Consider the following 23,652-nt stretch of genomic DNA (forward strand, 5'->3'; position numbering starts at 1 on the left):
TAGCTTCAGTGACGTTCAGTCATTGAGAGAAAAAGTTATGGCGTCACATACGTGACTTTTGGGTTTGTGGTCTGTGTAATTATGTATTTTCAGTCTGATGCTTCAACATCAAACTGCGACTGTCTTGACTTTCAAATGTTTATTTAAAATTGACCATCATCGTGTGTGTGATTCAGCGCACAATTCAAACGGGATCAAAAAATGAGTTGTCTCTCGCCGTTGACTACCAGATATATTTTTTCTGAAGCTCTCTATAGAATTGTAGTAACGATTCTTTGAGTGGCGTGTCTCCTCTTAAACTGTCTCTGGTATGACTCACTGAATCCATGGCTATACTTCCTATATACATTCCCAAAGCATTATGGGAGCCGTAGTTCTAAAACTGAGAACATGCTTTTCCCCCAAATAGAAGGAAGACAAAGAACAATAAATAGCAGGAACTCCAAAGTCAATCAATAAAAAGTTTGTTAATAAATATCATGTTGCATTATCAATATTTGTTTGACATTAGTGAGACTGATAACAACGCGTGTTGGGTAACACAGCTGTCCATTGATGAATTAAGAAAACAGTGATTCAGATATTGGTTAGTTGAAGCCTGAAGATGAAGCCAGAATCTGACCTGCGTCTAAATCATCTGTCCCTCTTACGTCCCGCAGCTGGTCCCAGATCAGAGCTGCCGAAGAAGAACCTGTCGGCGTTCTGCAGCGACATGTTGGACGAGTACCTGGAGAACGAAGGGAAGCTGATCGACGAGCGAGCCGCCAGCTTCTCTCAGCCCGTGGCGGAGCCGGTGGTCTACGAGCTGCCCGTCAGGAGCACCAGCTACGTCCGGACCCTCGACAGCATCCTGAAGAAGCAGTCCGTCAGCTCGCCCACCTCAGACCTCATATCTGGGTTCATCCCCCCGTCCAAGAGACCCAAACTCACCCGCAAAGAGACCACAACATCCAGGAGAGAAGACAGGAAGCAGAGAGGTCCAAAACCCAGGAAACTCAGAGGAGAACCTCCAGGTTCAGCATCTGAGCCCAGTCCAGCTGACTTAAACCTGGTCCCCAAACAGCCTGCAGGTCCATCAGAACTCACAGCCCCTCACAAGTCAAAGAAACACCTCCTGAAAGTCCAGTCCGACCACACAGAACTGTCAGCTCTCTCTCCACAACCCCCCGCCTTCAAAAGGAGGAAGAGGCTGAAACCCAAGACCTCGTCCCAAACCCTCAGCCCCCCCAGGTCCGCGGCCCCCCCACCCGGCCTCTCGGGAGACATGGCTCCGCTGGAGTCAGACTCTGAGCTCGGGACTGCCGTCGATCAGAGCGCTGACTCTTACAGAAAGGGACAGCGGGCCCATGATGACCCGAGCTTTGCTGAGACAGAAGGACCTGGAGGACGGGGTGGTGTGGGAGGGCCGCCTCCGGACCAGCATCACCGAGGAGAGGGCCACCATCGCTCTGACCTCGCTCTTCACACTAAAGGTGAGAGATCACAGCTGCAGGTATCGGCGCCGAGCCCAAAGTAGAGACCGTGGTTGGAGGTCGGGAGACCCAGCCCTGAATTATCCCGCATTTTGGACTCGTATGGACCGCATATGGACTCCTCAAAAAGGCGATGAGGTCCAGACTGTAGCACCACTCGTGCAGCGCCCCTCTCGCTCATGCCATGCCCCTCGCTCATGCCACGCCCCCTCAAGGTCTGTAATGATTGGCTGGAGCCGCAGCACATGGTCGGTTCTGCACATGCAATATGTACCACGCTTGTGTGAACATTGTAGTTGACATAAGCCCTTGATTTAAAGAAAAACTTTATTTAAAGCACAATATTATATACAAATACACAGGGCATTATAGCATTAGCATAAAGAGTGAAATTATAATTAAAGTCTCTCGCTCAATTTGTTCTTGTCCCGCGCTCACGCTGCGCCCCTCGTCCCCTCGCCCCCGCCTTCTAGTCTGATGAACTTTGACCTACACCGAGAACCACGCTCACACCACGCCCCCTAAGCTACAGTCCCCAACCGGGCCCTTCTCCAAAAAGGACTTAAATGTCACTTCCTGTGACCCCTATGTGGCGCTATAGAGCACTTGGTAACTTAACGTTGTGTAACAGTACGTCAAGTGTGGAACGCGCTGAAAACTTGATGTAAAACACATGAGACACAGAGCTCACTTCTTGTTGCCTGTAGATGGTGCTATAAATATAACTGAATGTTGGCATGTAGATGTGTTCAGGGCGGGACTCTTTCCGTGCATGTAAATGTCCTGTTTAATGGTGAATCATTGATCGTCGATGCCACGGATACGCCCATTGGCGAAACCTCCCAAATAGCACAATTGTTCATCAGCAAAGCCTTCAGAATGTGTGGCGAAAGATTTAAGTTGATGGGATTAGTTTTCCAGTAGGACGAGTTAAAGGGCCGAGCTTGTAAATCACCGAAAATTACCTTTAAATTCAAAATGGCTGACTTGCCTGGTAAAAAAAAAACTATACTTTGATGCAATAAACCATCAAAACCATCCTGAGTTAGCTTTTAATGCAACTGAATATTTTCTAATACACCTAGAATGCAATTGTAACTGTAAATCTGATGAAAACAAACAGTTATCATACATTTTCATATATATATTTAGCAATATTTATTGTTAAAATGCTGACTTATATTGATAGATATCTTTAAAACACTTTTTCAGTCCATACAACCTATTTCCAAATGACAAAACATTGCAATATTGATAAAAACAGGAGTATTCATCAACATTCCTGTCACCAAAAGCACTCCCATGCTTTACAGGCCTGTAGATTTAGAATGGAACTCCACAGTGATGGAGGGGGGGGTATCAATCGATCCGGCTTGAGCAGACCTTTCATTTGATACCCTGCATGTCTATATATCTCCAACGCATTGGCCACAAAATGGCAAAAAGCACCGTATGTTCTCAAGCGGCATGTTTCCTCTCTGCAGAAAAGATGACAGCAGGCAGGCAGCTTGCAGGTATTGCGCAATAATCAAGATGGCGCCCGCTTAGACTCGGAGCAACAACATCGGCGGGTTTCGGAGTTAAAACGGTGAAAAAACAATGTTTCAATCATTATCGTCTGATAAACCTGCGTCCTCTCTAGCAGCCAGCAGGGGGCGACTTAAACCTGCGTCCTCTCTAGCGGCCAGCAGGGGGCGACTTAAACCTGCGTCCTCTCTAGCGGCCAGCAGGGGGCGCCTTAAACCTGCGTCCTCTCTAGCAGCCAGCAGGGGGCGCCTTAAACCTGCGTCCTCTCTAGCGGCCAGCAGGGGGCGACTTAAACCTGCGTCCTCTCTAGCGGCCAGCAGGGGGCGCCTTAAACCTGCGTCCTCTCTAGCAGCCAGCAGGGGGGCGACTTAAACCTGCGTCCTCTCTAGCGGCCAGCAGGGGGGCGACTTAAACCTGCGTCCTCTCTAGCGGCCAGCAGGGGGCGACTTAAACCTGCGTCCTCTCTAGCGGCCAGCAGGGGGCGACTTAAACCTGCGTCCTCTCTAGCGGCCAGCAGGGGGCGACTTTAACCTGCGTCCTCTCTAGCGGCCAGCAGGGGGCGACTTTAACCTGCGTCCTCTCTAGCGGCCAGCAGGGGGCGACTTAAACCTGCGTCCTCTCTAGCGGCTAGCAGGGGGCGACTTAAACCTGCGTCCTCTCTAGCGGCCAGCAGGGGGCGACTTAAACCTGCGTCCTCTCTAGCGGCCAGCAGGGGGCGACTTAAACCTGCGTCCTCTCTAGCGGCCAGCAGGGGGCGACTTAAACCTGCGTCCTCTCTAGCGGCCAGCAGAGAGAGGGAGAGAGAGAGAGAGAGAGAGGGAGGCAGCCTACACAATATCCACACAGAGGTACAGACAGTAAAGGTGATGTTGCTTTAGCCTAAATGAAAAATGGTACAGATATTTATAGTAGTGTTAATGATAACAATCGTAATGTTAATGATTATAATAATAATAATAGGACTAGCAACAATAGTCGTTGCAGCAGAGGGTGTCGAGCAGGAACACGGGGGCAGCAGGTGACCCGCAACCACAGATCCAGACTCCACAGCTCCAGAGCCAGAAACACCTGCAGGAAGTGATAGGAGGAGAGAGGAGAGGGACGAGAAAGCACAAGACTACCAGAAAGGGGAGAAGTTGTGTTAGTAACATGCAATAATGGGATGAGGTTGCATACAGAGGGAGAGAAAGTAGAGGAGAGAGGAGCTCAGTGCATCATGGGAAATCCCCCGGCAGTCTAGGCCTATAGCAGCATAACTAAGGGATGGTTCAGGACTCACCTGAGCCAGCCCTAACTATAAGCTTTATCAAAGAGGAAAGTCTTAAGCCTACTCTTAAATGTGGAGATGGTGTCTGCCTCCTGAACCCAAACTGGAACCTGGTTCCACAGGAGAGGAGCTTGATAGCTGAACGTTCTGGCTCCTAGTCTACTTTTGGAGACTCTAGGAACCACAAGTAACCCTGCATTCTGGGAGCGCAGTGCTCTGGTGGGGTAGTAAGGTACTATGAGCTCTTTAAGATAAGATGGTGCCTGACCATTAAGAGCTTTGTAGGTAAGAAGAATGATTTTAAATTCTATTCTGGATTTTACTGGAAGCCAATGCAAAGAAGCTAAAACAGGAGAAATGTGATCTCTTTTCCTGGTTCCTGTCAGAACACGTGCTGCAGCATTCTGGATCAGCTGAAGAGTCTTAACGGACTTTTTCGAGCAGCCTGATAATAAGGAATTGCAGTAATCCAGCCTAGAAGTAACAAATGCATGGACTAGTTTTTCTGCATCATTTTTAGACAGGATGTTCCTGATTTTCGCAATATTACGTAGGTGAAAAAAGGCGGTCCTTGAAATTTGCTTAATGTGAGACTTAAACGACATGTCCTGATCAAAGATAACTCCAAGATTCCTCACAGTGGTGCTGGAGGCCAAGGTGATGCCATCCAGGGAAACTATATCTTTAGATAATGCGTCACGGAGGTGCTTAGGCCCCAGAGCAATAACTTCAGTTTTATCTGAGTTTAACATGAGAAAATTACAGGTCATCCAGGTTTTAACATCCTGAAGGCACATTTGAAGTTTAGCTAACTGATGAGTTTCATCTGGTTTGATCGATAGATATAACTGAGTATCATCTGCATAACAATGAAAGCTTATGGAATGTTTCCTAATAATATTGCCTAAAGGAAGCATATATAAAGTGAAGAGGATTGGTCCAAGGACAGATCCTTGAGGAACTCCATGAGTAACTTTGGCGTGCATGGAGGACTCATGTTAACATGTACAAACTGAAATCGATCTGATAAATAGGACTTAAACCAGCTTAGAGCGGTTCCTTTAATGCCAATGAAATATTCCAGTCTCTGCAATAGGATCTGATGGTCAATGGTATCAAATGCAGCACTAAGATCTAATAAAACCAGTACAGAGACAAGTCCTTTGTCTGATGCAATAAGGAGGTCGTTAGTAATTTTCACCAGTGCTGTCTCTGTGCTATGATGAGCTCTAAATCCTGACTGAAAATCCTCAAATAAACTATTGCTCTGTAGAAAGTCACACAGCTGTTTAGCAACTGCTTTCTCCAGAACCTTAGAGAGAAATGGAAGGTTAGATATAGGTCTATAGTTGGCTAAAACATCCGGATCAAGTTTGGGCTTTTTCAGAAGAGGTTTAATTACAGCTACTTTAAAGTACTGTGGTACATAGCCTGTTGATAAAGATAGATTGATCATATCTAGTATAGAGGTGCTGACTAAGGGTAAAACATCTTTAAGCAACCTAGTCGGGATGGGGTCTAAGAGGCAGGTTGATGGTTTAGATGAAGAAATTATTGAAGTTAGTTGGTAAAGACTGAGTGAAGCAAAACAGTCTAAACATGTATCTGGTTCTACAGCTGTTTCTAAGGTTCCTGAGTTAAGAGATAAGTCGGTGCCAATTTTGTCTCTAATAGCTAGAATTTTATCATTAAAGAAGCTCATGAAGTCGTAACTACTGAGAGCTATGGGAATACTTGGCTCAATAGAGCTGTGACTCTCTGTCAGCCTGGCTACAGTGCTGAAAAGAAACCTGGGGTTGTTCCTATTTTCCTCTATTAATGACGAGTAGTACGCTGCTCTGGCATTACGGAGGGCCTTCCTATAAGTTTAAGACTATCTTGCCAAATTAAACGAGAATTTTCCACTTTGGTGGAACGCCAATTCCTCTCAAGTTTCCGTGATATTTGCTTTAATTTGCGAGTTCAGTATTATACCATGGAGCTAACCGTCTTTGTTTTAGTATTTTATTTTTTAGCGGGGCTACAGAGTCGAGTGTCATTCGCAGCGAGCCTGCAGCACTATCAACAAGATGATTGATTTTGGAGGGCCCCTGCTGGCTGCAAGAGAGAATGCAGGTTTAAGTCGCCCCCCCTGCTGGCTGTTAGAGAGGACGCAGGTTTAAGTCGCCCCCCCTGCTGGCTGCTAGAGAGAATGCAGGTTTAAGTCGCCCCCTGCTGGCTGCTAGAGAGGACGCAGGTTTAAGTCGCCCCCTGCTGGCTGCTAGAGAGGACGCAGGTTTAAGTCGCCCCCTGCTGGCTGCTAGAGAGGACGCAGGTTTAAGTCGCCCCCTGCTGGCTGCTGGAGAGAATGCAGGTTAAGGTTCTTCCACGTCCGCCTCAGTTCTCTGACCGGAAGCTTCCTGATTGTTCCAGACCTACAAAAAAGCCTCTGGGAGCGATGCCCTAAACCCAACAGGAAGTCAGCCATTTTGAATTTAAAGGTCATTTTCGGTGATTTACAAGCTCGGTCCTTTAACTCGTCCTACTGGAAAACTAATCCCATCAACTTAAACTTTTAAGGACTAAAGTTGACAAAAACTCTGCAAATTCAGATAAGAATTCAGAGTACGGGCCAGGTGCTCTGTACACTATAACGAAAAGAATTGGTTGCAGTGATTTCCAACTTGGGTGCGAAAGACTAAGAACAAGGCTTTCAAATGAGTTATAGTTTAATTTAGGTTTAGAGCTGATTAGTAGGGTAGAGTGGAAGATAGCTGCAACTCCACCTCCTCGGCCTGTGCCTCGAGGAATGTGAGTATTAATATGACTGGGAGGGGTGGATTCATTTAGGCTAATAATATCATAATCTGATATTAGTTCATTTACTAGTACACCTTTTAGAAGAGAGAGATCTGATGTTTAAGAGTCCACATTTAATTTTCCTATTCGTTTGCACTATTGCTCTTGTGGTTTTAATTTTTATGAGGTTTTTATGCACAGCTCCTCTTCTGTTTACCTTTTTAAATAATTTCAGTGGTCGGGGGAAATTATTCCCCCAAATATTCATTTGCAGAAAAGAAGAAAAAGGAAAAAGAATTCCTTCAGTTTCAATAAATATAATCTACATTATTCTGAAATAAGAATAAAATAATTAGGAGGACTTCCTTTTGTACTTTTACTTAAGTAAAATTTTACATTCAGTACTTCACTGTGGTATTACTACTAGTGAGTACCATTCTGCATAATGCGTACTTGTACTTTTGGTACTTCATTTAGACGTGTACACGTGCGTTACCTTTAAACGTGTTAACACAGTCCTCACTGTAGCCGCCCTGGTTCATGTGCCGTACCCTGACTCCGCCCCTCTGGTTTCTCCTCAGGGTTTTGTCAGCGAGAACCCGACCGCTCCCATCCAGCTGGTCCGGAGACGGGCCCCTCCCTGCCTGAACGAGTTCTGCAGGCTGGGATGCGTCTGCTCCAGCCTGGCACACCGCTCCACCGGCAGCCACTGCGGCCGGCCGCACTGCATGCTGGGCTGCAGCTGCCTCAAACAGAAGGTGGTCATCCTCAAGAACCTGGACGGGTCCGACTCCAGCCCCTCGCGCCACGACAACAACAAGAAGAGGAAGAGGAAGAGGAGGATGAAGATGGCCTACGGTGAGTACACCACCTGCACCACCTTTATGAAGCCTCAGACTCGTCCTGCAGGGGACGTCTGCTCGCTGTCTCCCCCTGGTTCCAGTCTTTATGCTAAGCTAGGCTAACCAGCTGCTGTTTCCATTCAGATAAAATACACCTTCTGTGTGTGATCCACTCTGCTCACGCTGACTGTTTCTACATAATAGTAGTAATAATAATACATTTATTTCAATCAAACTGCTAGTAAAGTGCAGAAGAAGGTGTTAAGCTTTGATTTGAAAACCTGAACACGTCGGCCTAGTTTCTGCCGGTTGTTGGCGTTAATGTTGGAGCAGGAAAGGAAAAGGCTCGTTTTCTTCCTAACCTTTGGTACAGTCAGAGGTCATGTCCCGTGGGAGCGCAGCACCCGTGTATGCACATAAGAATTTACAAGATCAGACAGATAGAACAACAAAACCTTAAAGTCTGCTCTAACCTGAACAGGCACAGCAGTTACTGCACGATCCAGTCAGAATATGAGCTGCAGCATTCTGGACCATCTGCAGACCTCGCAGACTTCTCTTAGGCAGCCCAGAGAACAGAACGTTACAGTGATCCAGCCTAGATGTAAGAAAGGCAGGAATAAGGGCCCCGGCATCTTTAAGGACCAATACTTCTTTAATATGCAAATCAAACAAAAGTGATCGATCAGAAACGACCCCGAGATTCTTTACTCTCTCTCCTCGCAATGAATGACCGAATCATCAATGGAGAGTAACTTTGTCATACAAATGACCTAATCTAGCTGGTCCCACAGCTATCATCTCTTCTCTTGAGTAGCAGGACGTTTTCTGTTTACCGACGTTAAGTCTGTGTCAGCAGCCAGTAACAGAGCGTTTACCGCCTTTCTGTAGAAAAGCAGACTGCAGCGGCTCAAAAAGATTAGTAGATGAGAGAAATTTTAAAAGCTGATTTGAGACCACTTTAGATAAGAAGGCCAAATTAGAAACAGCTCTATAATTTTTCGAGTTTATATCCAGATTTGGTTTCTTCCACCGCAGATTTGAAGCAAGCCTGAAAAAAAAGCGAAAGGTTTAAAAGAGCTGAAACATACAGTCCTAATGTTGGCCATACTTCAGGCGAGGGATCCAGAGAGCAAGTGGTTCGTCTCGCAGTCACAACAGTTTTAGTTCAGCCAAAGAAATCGGCGCCGTCCTGTAGAAAATGGTGGTAGCGCAGTCTGATCCCCCGACATCTGACTGGGATGTCGAAGTTCGGACGTCCTCAATCTCTCATGAAAATACGTCATAAATCACGTGCTGACAGATCCGTGCTACTTACTGGCTGCTGTGTAAGTCTATCGACAGTCCTAATAGAAGTCTAGGGTGATGCTTATTATTCAGAATCGCATTAGAAGAAGCTGCCTGTGCCGCAGACTGGCGGGCGTGCCGTGCCGATAATGAACTCCAAGCTCAGTATGGCGCCACTGACGCTCAACCTTTCAGCAGCTGCTTCTGAGAGTCGGTAGCTCCTCATTTAGCCAAGGTGTAAGATTTTTTAGAGGACACTTCCGTGTCTTAGCTGGAGCGCCCCGTGCCAACAAATCCCAGAGTCCACCATAAAGTTGTCTGTGAGGCAGAAAAGGCTAAAACCTGGATCCATCACATCTGGTTGGTTCAAGTTAAGGTCATTTAAAGCACTAGCGCTAATATCTTGTCTTCGGCACCATTTTCCCTGCGCTACATGAATTAGGGATAGAAATGTCAAATAACGTCAGCGAGTGATCTGAAATTGGTAAAGCACTGAATTATTAACTGACACCGACAAACCACAGCTTCAAACTAAATCTAAAGCGTGACAAAGTTCCATCAGTGGCGATTCGTCACCCTCACGCACCCACGTCTTGGTCATGAGCAGAAAATCTAGAGCGTGGGAATTCAAATATTTAATGTTAGACCGGACGTTCAGAAGAGCGATCTGGACCTTTTGTTCCCGCATCGACCGGCGACGCAATGCAACCGCCTCCCCCAGTCCAACAGGGCTGCAACAGCTGACCGGACTCGGGGCCCGCCGGGTAAACGGGTTGAAAACGCCAAATCCAGATGATTATAGCAAGTACCAACACACGGGTCCATGTAAGTCCTTCCCAGCCGTGCATTTAACTTCACACTCTGACTAGAACGTGTACCGCGAGCTCGCCGGCGTGTCCTGCGAGATCTCACCCGGGGCAGGAAAGTTGACTCCCGGCGGCGAAGCTCCTCTGGTACCGTAACCAGGAAGAGGTGGAGGATTTGCACCATGTCCACCCTCAACATGCGAAAGCTCCCAAAAGAATCCCAGATATCGAAAAGTGCCTGGCGCTCATGAACCAGCGATGATTCAGTGTTATTAACAAGCAGAGACGCCACCATAGAAATGGCGTGCCGTGGCAGTCGGCGCCATCTCTCACATGTTTGTGGACTGTAAAGACAGAATAAATAAATCAGCTGCTGGATCTGATGAAATGAAATGCTCACCTGCTGCCTGGTTTCTCACCGCTCCTAGTTCTGAAGGAGGCGGACACCGTCTCCCAGCCTGCCGAGCGCGTCCGGACTCTGTGGAAGAGGGACGTTGGAGACTCGGATCCAGACCCGGTCCACATCCCTGAGCCAGCATCTCTGTCCCGGCCCGCCGTAAGGACTCAGTCTTTCGTCTGTGTAGCAGATGATGTTTGTGTTTTAGTTCTTTGATCAGTCTGATTCTGTTTGTTTCCAAAAGAGGAGAGAGGACGACAGCAGCTGTGCCCGGGTCAGAGGTTACACGGGGAAGAAGAAGAAGAAGAAGACCAGGAAGCAGAGGGTAAAGCTCCTGATTGGTCTGTGTTTTTCATTTAGTAGGAAGGTGGTAGGAAGGTCGGCGCACTCTAAGAGCTGCTGTCAGGTCCAGCTGGTTTGTAGCTGCCACATTAACAGTTAGCAGCACCGAGACGCCGGATCACCAGGAAGGAGTCAGCAGATTAAAAGATGGCCGTTAAGTCTTCACATTAACAGAGGAAATATACGCATAAACACACCTGCTGACCCCGCCCCCTTCTGTGTGTCAGCTGACTTCCTGCATCAGCGGGATGTTTTATAAACTTAATACACCTGGCCGACTGTTAATACACCTGAGCGACTGTTAATACACCTGGGCGACTGTTAATAGACCTGAGCGACTGTTAATACACCTGAGCGACTGTTAATACACCTGGGCGTTGATACACCTGGGCGGGACGCGGTTGATACACCAGGTCGTTAATACACCTGGGTGTTAACATACCTGGGCGGGACGCCGTCAACGCACCTGGGCGGGCGTCGTCTATGCGTGGGAAACACCGTCCCAGTTCATGTCCCTAAAGATCTGCTTTTACTGACCGTCTGATGTTTGTCCTGCAGGATCCGTCTAACGGCCTGAAGTCTAACGGCGCTCGGCTGAAAGCTTTGAAACAGAGAGACCTGACACTCAGGGACACAGAGGCAGCACCCCCACCTCCTCCCCCAGGTGGGTTCAGTGACATCAACGCCGCCATCCCATCACAAAGCAGTTCTTACTGTGTCTTGAATGAACCCAGCAAACTGAACCAGGATCAGCCTGCTTCATGGAGCTGGTTTAGACCTGAGAGACTCGGATCAGCTGATCTTCTCCTGTGTGACGACGTTAATGAATAATAATAATAATCTGGAGCATCACTCTCCGTGGTGACTGATTTTTATGAAACGGACCGTCTGGACTTTTTTGGAAACTGATTCAGGTTTTGGGTTTTCCTTCAGCAGGTGAACCGGTCCAGCCGGTGCCCTCCGGCCGGCCCGCCACCCCTCCGGCGGAGCCGAAGCCGTCAAAGCGTCTGATCATCTTGGCGGAATGTAAGTGGCTGAGCGACGCCGACCGGAACCACGTGTTGAAGAAGCTGTGCGAGGCGATGGCTATGGACCAACTGAACCGACCCTTCTGGATCAGAAAGTACCTCATCAGTCCGATCAGCCAGACGCAGGAGGAGAGCGGCGCTGACAGCTGCATCCAGTACAAAATCCACATCTCCAGACCCCAACAGGACCAGGAACAACCAGCACAGCCAGAAAACCAGAAGGAGACAAACCAGCAGCAGGTATCTATGAAGATTCTCAGTCATCCAGGTCATAGTTATCCAACGAAGGTTAAAATGAAGGGCAACTGGACTTGGTTGAAGCTACTGGAAGACGTTTCGTCCCTTATCCAAAGGACTTCTTCAGTTCTGACTGACTGGCAGGGAAACTCAGCTATTTAACCTCAGAGGTTAAATAGCTGAGTTTCCCTACAGCAGCAGGTAGCAAGAATCTGTGGTCCTCCACTGCCTGGAAGCAATCCCACGATGCAATGTGTCACATGTTCTATATCATGTGACTCTGCAGCCGTCAGTGTTGACAACACGATGACTGATCTGTAACATTTACCTCGTGTCTCTCAGCAGGAACGCCTCAAACAGGTGCTCGGGGAGGCGCAGCCCTACGAAGACTGGCAGCGAGAGGTGGAGGAGGAAGAGGCGGAGCCTCTCGAAGACTGGCAGCGAGAGGTGGAGGACGGTGACATCGAGGAAGAGGCAGGATCAACAGCTCACCAGGTGCATGATGGGGGAGAGAGAGCAAAGCTGAGGTCGAAGGAGGAGAGGGTCAGCATGGCTCTGCCTTTCCTGACGGGAATCTCGCCCGCCGGCTTCCTCTCAGCCAACAGGAAGCAGCAGGGGGCAACAGAGCACACGGTCCAGGTAAGAACGCCACATGTGGGTTTACCGCAGGTTCCTGAACATTCAGACAGTTTGTGGAGTTCATCAAATTAAAATTAGACAAAAATAATAAAAAAGAATCTAAATAATCCACTTTGAACCGCCCCCCCGATCTCTATGACGACTGAGTAAACTCCACCCACAGATAAACTCGTTCACCTCGGCCGACACTTTAAATGACGCTTCAGTTGCGGCGTCTCTGTCCTCATCAGTAGATGGAAGATCTGGTTATTTACACGCAGTAGAGCTGAACGATTAATCGTTTTCAGTTTGAAAGAACGCCATTAGCTCATTGTGAGGACTGCGATTAAAATGTAGGTTAATTTATACATCTGACCTACTCGCCATGCGCCTGCTGTTAAGGTCCTACCCACCAATCAGAGCGAGCACAGGGCGTGCACATTTTACCACAAACCAAACTAGAGGATAACGTGCGATAATGGCGCCAGCCGAACCGACTCAGGCGGCAGCTGTCGCTGCAGTTTTGTCCGGCATCAACTCACACTGCCGTGTTTCGGCAGCGCGGCGTTCAGCCTGCACGTTGTTAATGTGTCTCTTTGTGTGCTTCAGCTGCAGATCGCAGCTTGATTTTGCTGCTTGACTTCTGCCGTGGTTAAGTAGCTACGTAGTTTCTTCCTTTTGTCGGTTTAACTGTGTTTAAAGTTGATATATGATCGGGAGTCTGCAAAGGGTGTTTTATTTTGAAAACCGGGTTCTCTATGCCGTTCTGTGGCTGACTTCCTGCCTGGTTCATCTGCTCTGTGCTGCTTGACGCAGCTTCCGTCAAAAACAGACTGGCAGTGAATATTGAACTTTAGCTGAACTTCAGTACAACAATCGAAAATCGAATCGTAAACTCAATAACAGGCAGAAAAATCGCAGTTCGATTTTTTTATTTATTTATTTATTTTTCCCCAAATCGTTCAGCCCTGACACTCAGAAACTCCTTTCAACATGTTGTCACCTGAGTGCTTCATTTTCTGTTTTCTCTTCAGATCTGACTCCAGAATCACTGAAAGTTTAAATCCAGAGAGATGTCAGATCTGTGATGTTCTCTTCTGTTGCTGCAGGTGAACGGGAAGCTCTATCCTCTGGCTAAGATCCAGTTGGGGAAGATGGGGGCGCTCCATCCTGCGAACAGACTGGCAGCCTATCTCACCGGCCGGGTGGGCTCCAACAGGAACCAACAAGGTTCTCCTTCCTCTTCCTCCCCCTCTAAACCTCCTCAGAACCAGAGTCCAGGACCGACCCTGATCACCGTGTCCTCAGATACCTCTGTGGTGTCTGGCCTCGCTGCCGCCCCCCCACCCAGGCCTCAGACCTCCTCCACAGGTGAACGCACAATTCTTTATCGTACTTCCTCAAGTTAAAGGCCTGGTCCCAAAAGTAAAGGCCTGGTCCCAAAAGTAAAGGCCTGGTCCCAAAAGTAAAGGCCTGGTCCCAAAAGTAAAGGCCTGGTCCCAAAAGTAAAGGCCTGGTCCCAAAAGTAAAGGCCGGGGTCCCAAAAGTAAAGGCCAGGTCCCAAAAGTAAAGGCCGGGGTCCCAAAAGTAAAGGCCGGGGTCCCAAAAGTAAAGGCTGGGGTCCCAAAAGTAAAGGCCGGGGTCCCAAAAGTAAAGGCCCGGGGTCCCAAAAGTAAAGGCTGGGGTCCCAAAAGTAAAGGCCGGGGTCCCAAAAGTAAAGGCCAGGTCCCAAAAGTAAAGGCCGGGGTCCCAAAAGTAAAGGCCGGGGTCCCAAAAGTAAAGGCCGGGGTCCCAAAAGTAAAGGCTGGGGTCCCAAAAGTAAAGGCTGGGGTCCCAAGTGCTCTCTAACAACAGCAGCCGCTGCTTTAACGCCTCAAACCGACCGTCTGTGTGTCACAGGGCTTCAGCCTGCAGCAGTGAAGGTCGGCCAATCGGCTGCTTCCTCTGACCAGCCCGCGGGGGAAGCGCCTGAGTCCCGGGTCGTCACTGTGACAGTGTTCCCGGGTCCTACGGGAGGGGCCAATCAGGTCAAAGTGGTACCTTCAGCCTTTGTCAGCTCCGCCCCCCGTCAGGTAATACGAAAGACCATTTATTAACAGAATCACCATCACAGAAGTTTTTATTATCTATATATTTAGATCAGTGACCAATAGTTTATCTGCAAATAAATAAAAAAGTGAAGTTATATTCCAGCATGTGTTTATGTGCTACAGGATTAATTTATAAATCAAAAGTAGATTTATATTATTTACAGAGCAGAAAGAAAAGTTTCTCGTCCTCTTTCCGTTCGTGCAGTTACATTCATGATGTAACGGACAAAAATCAGGGAGGCCCGTAGAAAAGGAGACAGGAGGCAAAGGTGGTGCTGAAAAGTTCGCTGGAGGCAGCTGCAGCAAAGCGCCTCAATATTACGTTTCTTTTGTGCTGCTCTTACTAACCGGACTAACTTGTTACTAAATAAATAAATAAATAATAATAAGTCACCTTTTCACATTCACCTTTTTAAAACTGCAGCCTACTTTTACTCTTTACTCAGTATTTTCTGTGGGCCGGTAATGTACTTTTAATTTCGCTACAGTTTTCTTTCATACCTAGGCTTCGTTAACCGAAATGAGCCGCCAGCCAGGCTGCGCGCTGTTAGGCTGATCAGCGCTGGTCGGGCGCTTCTCACAGCACAGAGCTGGGCAGATGCAAACATTTAGCGATGTCCGACGGTGAGTCCGTAAACAGGATGTCGCCGGTGAAACTAACTTTCACTCAGCAGCTGCCAGCTGTTATTTATTCACAGTCAACAGTCATTTTGGAGATGCACAGAGAGAAAATAGGGCGGATAAAACAGTCCTGGTTTACGCACGACGCTCAGCTTCCTCTGTGTGCTTCAACAACGAGCTGCTCCGTGTTGCTGCCACAATCATTCTAGGATGCCCGTAATAAAAGAGGCAGGTAAAAATAGTGGCTGGGCAGCAAGCGTGATATTTTAAAGTGATCAACACATTCATGGAGATGTGAAAAGGAAAATAATTGTTTTAAACAGAAAAGGCTAAATTACAGATCATCAACAAGCAAACTGCATTCCCTGGAAATGGCGAAAAAGGAGATTCAGTAATCATCTGGTGAAACTCTTATTTTTATTTATCTGATCAGATATTTGTGTCTTCGTTTGGAAACCTTTAGTCTAGATGAACGTCCTCCTGTCGTTTATAACTTTTCAGATATTGATTTCGCTTCACTTCTGTGAGAGAGAACCATCTTGCAGAGACTTCAAATATTTAATCCGTCCGGTCATGTTTAATTGTTGTGTGGGAACGAAAAACATCTTTAAAAAATATAAATGGTGACCGTGTTTCAGACTTTCTGAGTTTATGTGAAACACGTGCTGCTGGACTCGTTTAGCCGGGTGTCTCTCGTGACCCCTTGACGGGTCCTGCCCCTCAGGTTGAGACTCTAATAAATAACCCGTGATCCATCTGGTCTGGTGTGTTTCAGACTGTCAGGTGAGCAGCTCGGTGGTTCCACCTGGAAATCCGGCTTCTAAAGGCCCTCAGCTGTTGATGGTTCAGGTCCCGGGCCCTCACAGGAAGCTTCCCGTACCGGGCCCGGCTCCCGGCCCCCCGCTGCCCCCCTCCACCGGTCAGAGGATGGTGCTGCAGCCGGTCCAGGCAGCGTCAGGCCTTCAGTACTACCGCAGACCGGACGGTAAACTGGTCCAACTGGTTCCCATCAGCCAGCTCAGAACCAGAGGTGAGTACAGGACTGGGGGGGGCGTTAAAGCTGCGGTTAGTGAGGACACATACTGTGAGCGTTTCCACCGCGGTCTGAACACAACCCGGCAAACCAACCAGCTGACGGACGGGCGTCACTGTCCACAAGGAAGGTGTAGAAACCTTCTGATGAAAACTTAAAACATGAACTCCAGAGCAGGAATTCAGCTGAACTCCGTCAGCGCAGGACGAGCCGCACGAAGAGACGAGCAGTAACAGAAAAGCAGATTCAAAACACCCGACATGCTCGACTTAAAGTTCCTCCAGAGGTTTCTGGGTAAAGTTCCTGCACTGGAAGAGCAGGGTGAAGGACCGCTGGGGCCCCGTCGGTACAATAATTAACTAATACTTTGGTCTTTGACTCAAGTATTCTTTCTAATGCAGGACTTTTACTTGCATCAGAGTATTTGTACATTGTGGCGCTGTCACTACTCTTACTGAGTACTGCTGATAGAAAGCACCGACATGATTCGCTGTAAACCAGTGACTGACTCCTCCCCCCTCTTTCTGTCTCCTCCCCCTCCAGGTGCCCCCTCCCCCTCGGTCCTCCCTGCTGCACCTCGTGAGCCTGCAGTCGCCGCTGTTGTTGGGAACCAAACACGCCCTCTGACCACAGTGACAACCTCCACCGGCCCCTCCCCCTCCTTCTCCTCCCTGTCTGGCCTCCAGTCCTTCTCCGTGGCCCCCCTCTCGTCCCCGCTCCGGCCCGCCTCTGGTTTCCTGGCCCAGAAGGGGACGTGCACCTTTAAAATCATCCCCGCCGCCTCCAGAAAGGAACCCATTGTCGTCACCTGCCCTAAACTGCCCCCCCGACCCCCCATCAAAGTGGTGACTGCCGCCGGCGCCTTCACCGTCCTCCAGCCCCCCGCCCCCCCGATGAACCTCGTCTCCCTCAACACCTCCGCAGGTGCGAGGGCCGAGCTTGGGGTCAGAACGGCGGCGGTGTCTGCGGCCCCTGTGGCTCCTAAATTCCAGGAGAAACCTGCTTCACCACAAACCACCAACATCCAGACCCCTGCAGGGGCCGCACACAGACCGCCATGCCCTCCTGCTCCAGCACGGTCCGGGTCAGGGGCCACACCCGGACCCCCGCCGTACCCCCCTGCTGACAGGTTCAGCCTTGAGCCGGAGCCGGCCTGCGGCCTGGTGGACCTGGACATCATCTGCGTGGACGACAAGACGGGGCTCTTTACCACGACGGAGACAGAGGGCGGGGCCAAGCGGCCGTCGGACACGGTGGATGTGGAGGCGTCCTCGAGCAGCGAGACGGAGAACTCGTCAGACTTCACGGAAGAGACGGAGAGCGGAGAAGAGACGGGGGAGGTCGTAAGCGTCCACGTAAGAGGAAGCTTTTAAAATCTGTCACAGTAAAACCAGCAGAGGGGTTCAGGGTCGCCCACACGGCGGGTTTTAGTACTGGGCTGAAGTATAATTCTGAGGTACTTTTGCTGTAGTCTTTCTAATTCTACTCCGCCACAACTCAGACATAGAAATTTTACTTTTCACATTAGTTTCTTTTCAAATCAAGATTTTACAAACAGAAGTTGATCAAATCTGATCAGTAACACGGCAGCGCAGCACTTTTACTTACTGCAGTATTTCACATTAAATACAGTTTCAAAATGAACTGAACTTATTTTTTCTCGTCTCATAAGAACATTAAAGACCTGTGACGTGTTTTGCTGCTCTGAGCTGCTCAAGTCTGAACGTTACACGATACGAGACTAACCGAGCTGCGCCAGACTTGTGACAACGTCCAGCTTTCAGAACAAGGTGTTATTAAAACCAGGGCGGATCTGTGGGCAGACATTCGATATTCAAAGTTTATTTCTTTGCACCTGACCTCCGCTCACAGCAGTGAACATAACGCTCCCATCAAAGGCCAAAGAAGATGAAGCTGAGCCCTGTGGGAGCTCTTTAAACTGAGAGGATCATTTTACAGATGAAATTAACATGATGAACACAGTTAAATCATTAAATTAGGCCGATTGTAGAAGAAGAGCGTTTAGTTGCTATAATAAAAGGTAAAAGTGAAATGTTCATAGTAACATAGCGCTCATCCCGTCTGCTCTACCCGGACCCCCGTCCGGCTCTCCCGGGTTCTGCTCTGGACCTGCTCAGATTCACTCTTAATTACTTTCGAAGCGTATTTACAGCATGGAAACAAGATTAACTGGATTATCTTCACAGGAAGTATTAAACAGGTTACAGGAGTCCATTAAAACAAACACTACTTTATTCTTTGACTTCGGGTTGCTGGAAAAACATTTCACTGGCTCATCAGCGTTTACATCTGTACGTGTTTCTGATGAAATGGTTTGCTAGAGCACAGATTAAATTTCTTTCCGAGCTCCACCCACCAGTCTCAAACATCCTGTGATACTCATTTACATCTAGATGCTTCTGTGCTTTTACTTTGGTGAAGTTTTACTGGTTGGTTTACTGTTGGTATTTTCACAACGTGGCTTTCCTCGGCTTTGCTGAAAATATTGAGCTCACTTTCTGCTGTTGTTGTTTGTCTGCAGCGCTTAAATCACAACGCGCTGGAGAAGCAGCGTCGAAGGAAGATGTGGCAGCTGTTCGAAGGTCTGAGGAGAGAAGTGGGACTGAGCCAGGAGAGGACGTCTAAGGTGTCCACGCTGACGAAGGTCCGACTCGCTCAAACACTAGTTCAGCTTCTTTAAGCTTCTCTGAGTAGAAACGTATGTCAGTGAAATTCTCGGCGCTGCTGCAGACACCTCAGACAGAAGTGGTGGCGTTATTATCAAGGTGAACGTGTTTTGGCCTCTAACTCCCACACAGCACGTTGCACATTTAAAATACACCTTATATCCACGCGGTCCCTGAACTGAACTTGAGTTTTTCTATTTCTTTTGCCTTTTTTTCCCACTGCATAAATGAAACAGTCAAAATGAGCTTTTTCCTCTGTGTTTCGCACAGGATGTGGAAAGACTATGGTGGGGGGGTCCGGGGCCTGAGGGGGTCCGGTAAAGTAAATTACATGAGTCCATTTACTTTTAACTTTTTATTTCTATCCTGTACAGGCCCCTTATTTTGAAAACCAGACGTTGTCACATGTGCATCCTCCTCGCACAAAATTCATCCAGTCAGTGGATGTGCTCGAGACAGTTCAGCAGAACACCTTCTGCAAACAGCTCGGACACCTTAAAATGCTTCCACTCTGTCGACATGTCAACTTGACTGTAAAATTTAATCGGTCTTTTGACTCATTAGGCTGGTTGGTTTGGTGAGCTCATTAAGCCTTGAACGTCATAGACGGGTGCATCCAATCGTGAGAAAAGGTATTTAAGGTGGCCAATTGCAAGTTGTTATTCTCTTTGACTCTCCTCTGAAACAACATGGGGGCCTCAAAACAACTGTGAAATGACCTGAAAACAAAGATTTTACACATTATGGTTTAGGGGAAGGCTACAGAAAGCTATCGCAGAGATTCAAGCTGTCAGTGTGTCCACTGTGAGGAACATAGTGAGGAAACGGAAGACCACAGGCACAGTTCTTGTTAAGGCCAGAAGTGGCAGGCCAAGTCAAATAGAGAGGCAAAGGTGAAGGATGGTGAGAACGGTCAACAACAGCCCACAGACCTCCACCACAGACCTCCAACATCATCTGGCTGCAGATGGTGTCACTGTGCATCATTCAACAATTCAGCGCACTTTGCACAAGGAGGAGCTGTACGGGAGAGTGATGCGGAAGAAGCCTTTTCTGCACGCACGCCACAAACAGAGTCGCTTGAGGTCTGCAAACGCACATTTGGACAAGCCAGCTTCATTTTGGAAGAAGGTGCTGTGGACTGATGAAACAAAGATGGCAAACACTTGCTACCCACAGTAACATTTGGTGGAGGTTCCATCATGGAGTCTTGTTAAAGTTGAGGGTCGCATGGATTCCACTCAAGATCAGCAGATACTGGAGAATAATATAGAGGAATCAGTCACAAAGTTGAAATTACGCCGCGGCTGGATGTTTCAACAAGACAACGACCCAAAACACTGCTGAAAATCTACTTGAGGAACAAGTACAATGTTCCCCAAACCTGAATATCACTGAAAATCTGTGGGGTGATTTGAGGCAGGCTGTCCACGCTCTGCAAACATCAAACCTAACTGACCTGGAGATGTTTTGCAAGGAGGAAATCCAGAATCCAGACACTCACTACAGGCCACAGGAGGCGTCGAGAGGCCGTCATTTCTGCTAAAGGAGGCTCAGCTAAATATTGATGTGATATTTCTGTGGGGGGCCCAAATTTATGCACCTGTCTACTTTCGTTTTGATTTTCTGTTCATCCAGTAAACCTCATTTCACTACTGAAATATTACTGAGTCCTTCAGTTATTTGATAGATTACACAGGCATCATCCAGTCTCTGCTCTGCACCTCCATCACTGTCTGGTTTGGATCTGCCACCAAAAAGGACAGGAGCAGACTGCAACGGACAGTCAGGACTGCAGAAAAGCTCATCGGTGCCAACCTGCCCTCCATTCAGGACTGATACGTTTCCAGAGTCAGGAAACGGGCAGGAAACATCACTGCAGATCCATCTCACCCCGGACACAAGCTGTTCCAGCTCCTCCCCTCTGGTAGGCGCTACAGAGCACTGTACGCCAAAACCAACAGACTCAGGAACAGTTTCTTCCCACAAGCCTTCACTCTGATGAACAGCTGAATCTGACTCAGTGTCAGGAACAAATTCCTGTGCAATAACCCGGTAACTCTGCCTCTAATCAGCCACCTGTTGACTGGTTACTAGGGCTGTCCCCGACTAAGGATTTACATAGTCGAATCAGAATCAGCATGTCCTGCCTGTAGTCGACTGATAGTCGAATCGTGTATTTTTCTCTCTCTCTTGCACACGCGCCTGCCATTCACCGGTCTTGTGCAGAGTTTTTGCCGTGCTGCCGACAGCTGCCTGCACGTCGCAGTTCCTCGCGGGTCTATTTCAAGTAGTCAAGTAGCCGTTCTTTGTGTGGTTCATCAACCTTGATAAATTATCCGAAAGTCCCGCAAGGTGTGGACAACTCGGCACAACACCAGTGAAGCTGGAGCTCCATCTCTTCAGCAAGTGTTCCTCTGCTGCCACTGCACACACTCAGGCTACGCTTACACATGCTGACGACCCAGGGTTAGGATTACAAGTTTGGATTCATTCACGCACTTTAAAAACATTTATTGGAAGTTTTTTTTTCTTTTTACATGTTTATTTACAGCATTAAACATTGAAATATGTATTGTAACAGGCTGTATATTAACTTATTGGGAGAAAACTGGTAGTTCTATGTAAAATCAGACGTTGAGCACCCCATATCGCCAAAATGGCGTGATCCTTGTTTTGCTGCGATGCTTCGACTGTGAGATTGACAGTCGAATCAGGCTCCGCCCATCGAAGCATCGAATCTTTGACTATTTGGAGTCAGCCCTTCTGGTTACCACTTAGTATTTATTCACCATTCTCTATTTCAGAGCTGTTCATACGGTCATACTGTAGATACATCCTTTGCACTGTGCTCCATCACACTGTGTACATTTATGTGTACCTGTATATCACCTCCACCTCTGACATGTAAATAATAATGTCCTGCATCCTTTGCACTCTGCTCACTGCACTGTTATCTCAATCTGTCTATTTTGTTCATAGTGTGTATATATGTGTTGTCTACACTGTAGCCTGGGTCGGAGATATTTTATTATTGTGGTGTTGTATGATTAAGCACATCGTGAGCATTCAATCCAGAGTCAAATTCTTCGTATGTGGACACGTACCTGGCAATAAAGTTGATTCTGAGATCAAAATGAATTGCTGATCCAAACATCCAATTATTTATAAATGAAAATCATGGAAATTGTCAGGGGTACCTAAACTTTTGCAAACGACTGTAATTTCAGCATCCAAACATTTGCTGCATCCCTAACTTGCAGGTCTAGTTTCTTTTTCCCGTCTTCACCAGTCACCTGCTGCTCTTTTTACAGGTTGGACTGCGTTACACTCCGTGTTTCTAGTTACCGGCTGACAGCTGGTGGTGTTGTCTTGTTGCAGGCGGTGCAGGTGATCCAGCAGCTGAGGAAGACAGAAACATATCTAGAGAAGAAGAAGAGGAGGCTGATGAAGAGGAGAGACGACTTCCTCACCACCATCGCTCCATCAGCAGGTAGCTCTATTTATCAGAGGCTTATAATATAAATCAGCAGAAGAATAAACATGACACCAAAATAAATACTGACTACAGAAATGAAAAGGGGACCACACAGATCTGAGCTAGCTTAGCTTGCACTAACCTGACAGAAACTAAGGCTGCATTCAGGCCGCACACCAAACTGACCCAAATCAGATTTTTTTCTGGCAGTGTGAACAGGTCACGCAGACACTGATCTGTTCCAGTTCGGATTTGAGCCACTTTCATATGTGGTCCAAATCAGATCCAAGTCTGATTGTTTGAAATCCGACCTCAGTCTGGACGTCAGATCGAAGTTCATGTGATCTAAAGCGACCGTGACCACAGTTCTGCTCTAGGTGGAGCGGCGGTGAACGAAAAGATCCACAAAAACCAGAATTAAAATCCGTGTTTGGTTTGTTCTTTCATTATTTTCTTTAAAAACCAAATCAGAAAAACCAAAAACACAGAAACAGAAAATTCAAAAATGTGCAGTTTCACTGTATTGGTGGGGTCCGGGGGGGGTCCGGGAACCAGTCAGTATCTGGTGTGACCACCATTTGCCTCAGGGAGCGTGCCGACTGCACGCTCCCTCAAAACTTGCAACATCTGTGGCGTTGTGCTGTGTGATGGAACTGCACATTTTGGAGTGGCCTTTTATTGTGACCAGCCTAATGCCTTTTTTGTGGCCGGCCTAATTGTGGCCAGCCCTAAGGCCTTTTATTGTGGCCGGCCTAAGGCCTTTTATTGTGGCCAGCCTAATTTTGGCCAGCCTAGGGCCTTTTGTTGTGGCCAGCCTAGGGCCTTTTGTTGTGGCCAGCCTAAGGCACACCTGTGCAATCCCCATGCTGTCTGATCAGCATCTTGATATGCCACACCTGTGAGGTGGATGGATTATCTGGGCAAAGGAGAAGTGCTCACTAACACAGATTGTGGCAGATTTGTGAACAATATTTGAGAGAAATAGGCCTTTTGTGTACACAGAGAAAGTCTTAGATCTTTGAGTTCAGCTCATGATGAATGGGGACAAAAACAAAAGTGTTGCCTTTGTAATTTTGATCAGTGTTTGAATCTGTGTTGATAAATTGTTTGAAATAAGATGCTTGCCTTTGGTGTGGGAGACC

General features: G+C 47.8%; 1 protein-coding gene across 1 annotated transcript in view; it reads left to right on the top strand.

Moving 5' to 3' along the window:
- LOC119910764 (MAX gene-associated protein-like) overlaps positions 1–22,607 on the top strand; it is a 36,548-nt gene extending 13,941 nt beyond the window's left edge. Inside the window, 13 exon segments of the mRNA XM_038729574.1 lie at positions 660–1,333; positions 1,335–1,472; positions 7,626–7,902; positions 10,408–10,535; positions 10,618–10,701; positions 11,277–11,382; positions 11,652–11,986; positions 12,326–12,622; positions 13,711–13,972; positions 16,088–16,342; positions 16,889–17,700; positions 18,888–19,010; positions 22,414–22,607. Of these exon segments, the coding sequence (XP_038585502.1) occupies positions 660–1,333; positions 1,335–1,472; positions 7,626–7,902; positions 10,408–10,535; positions 10,618–10,701; positions 11,277–11,382; positions 11,652–11,986; positions 12,326–12,622; positions 13,711–13,972; positions 16,088–16,342; positions 16,889–17,700; positions 18,888–19,010; positions 22,414–22,557 (3,635 nt within the window). The 3' untranslated portion in view covers positions 22,558–22,607.
- Positions 22,608–23,652: the final 1,045 nt, after the last annotated feature.

Source organism: Micropterus salmoides, unplaced genomic scaffold (assembly GCF_014851395.1).
Source record: "Micropterus salmoides isolate LMB-PRFRI ecotype aquatic unplaced genomic scaffold, ASM1485139v1 Ms_hic_scaffold_19, whole genome shotgun sequence".
NCBI lineage: Eukaryota > Metazoa > Chordata > Actinopteri > Centrarchiformes > Centrarchidae > Micropterus > Micropterus salmoides.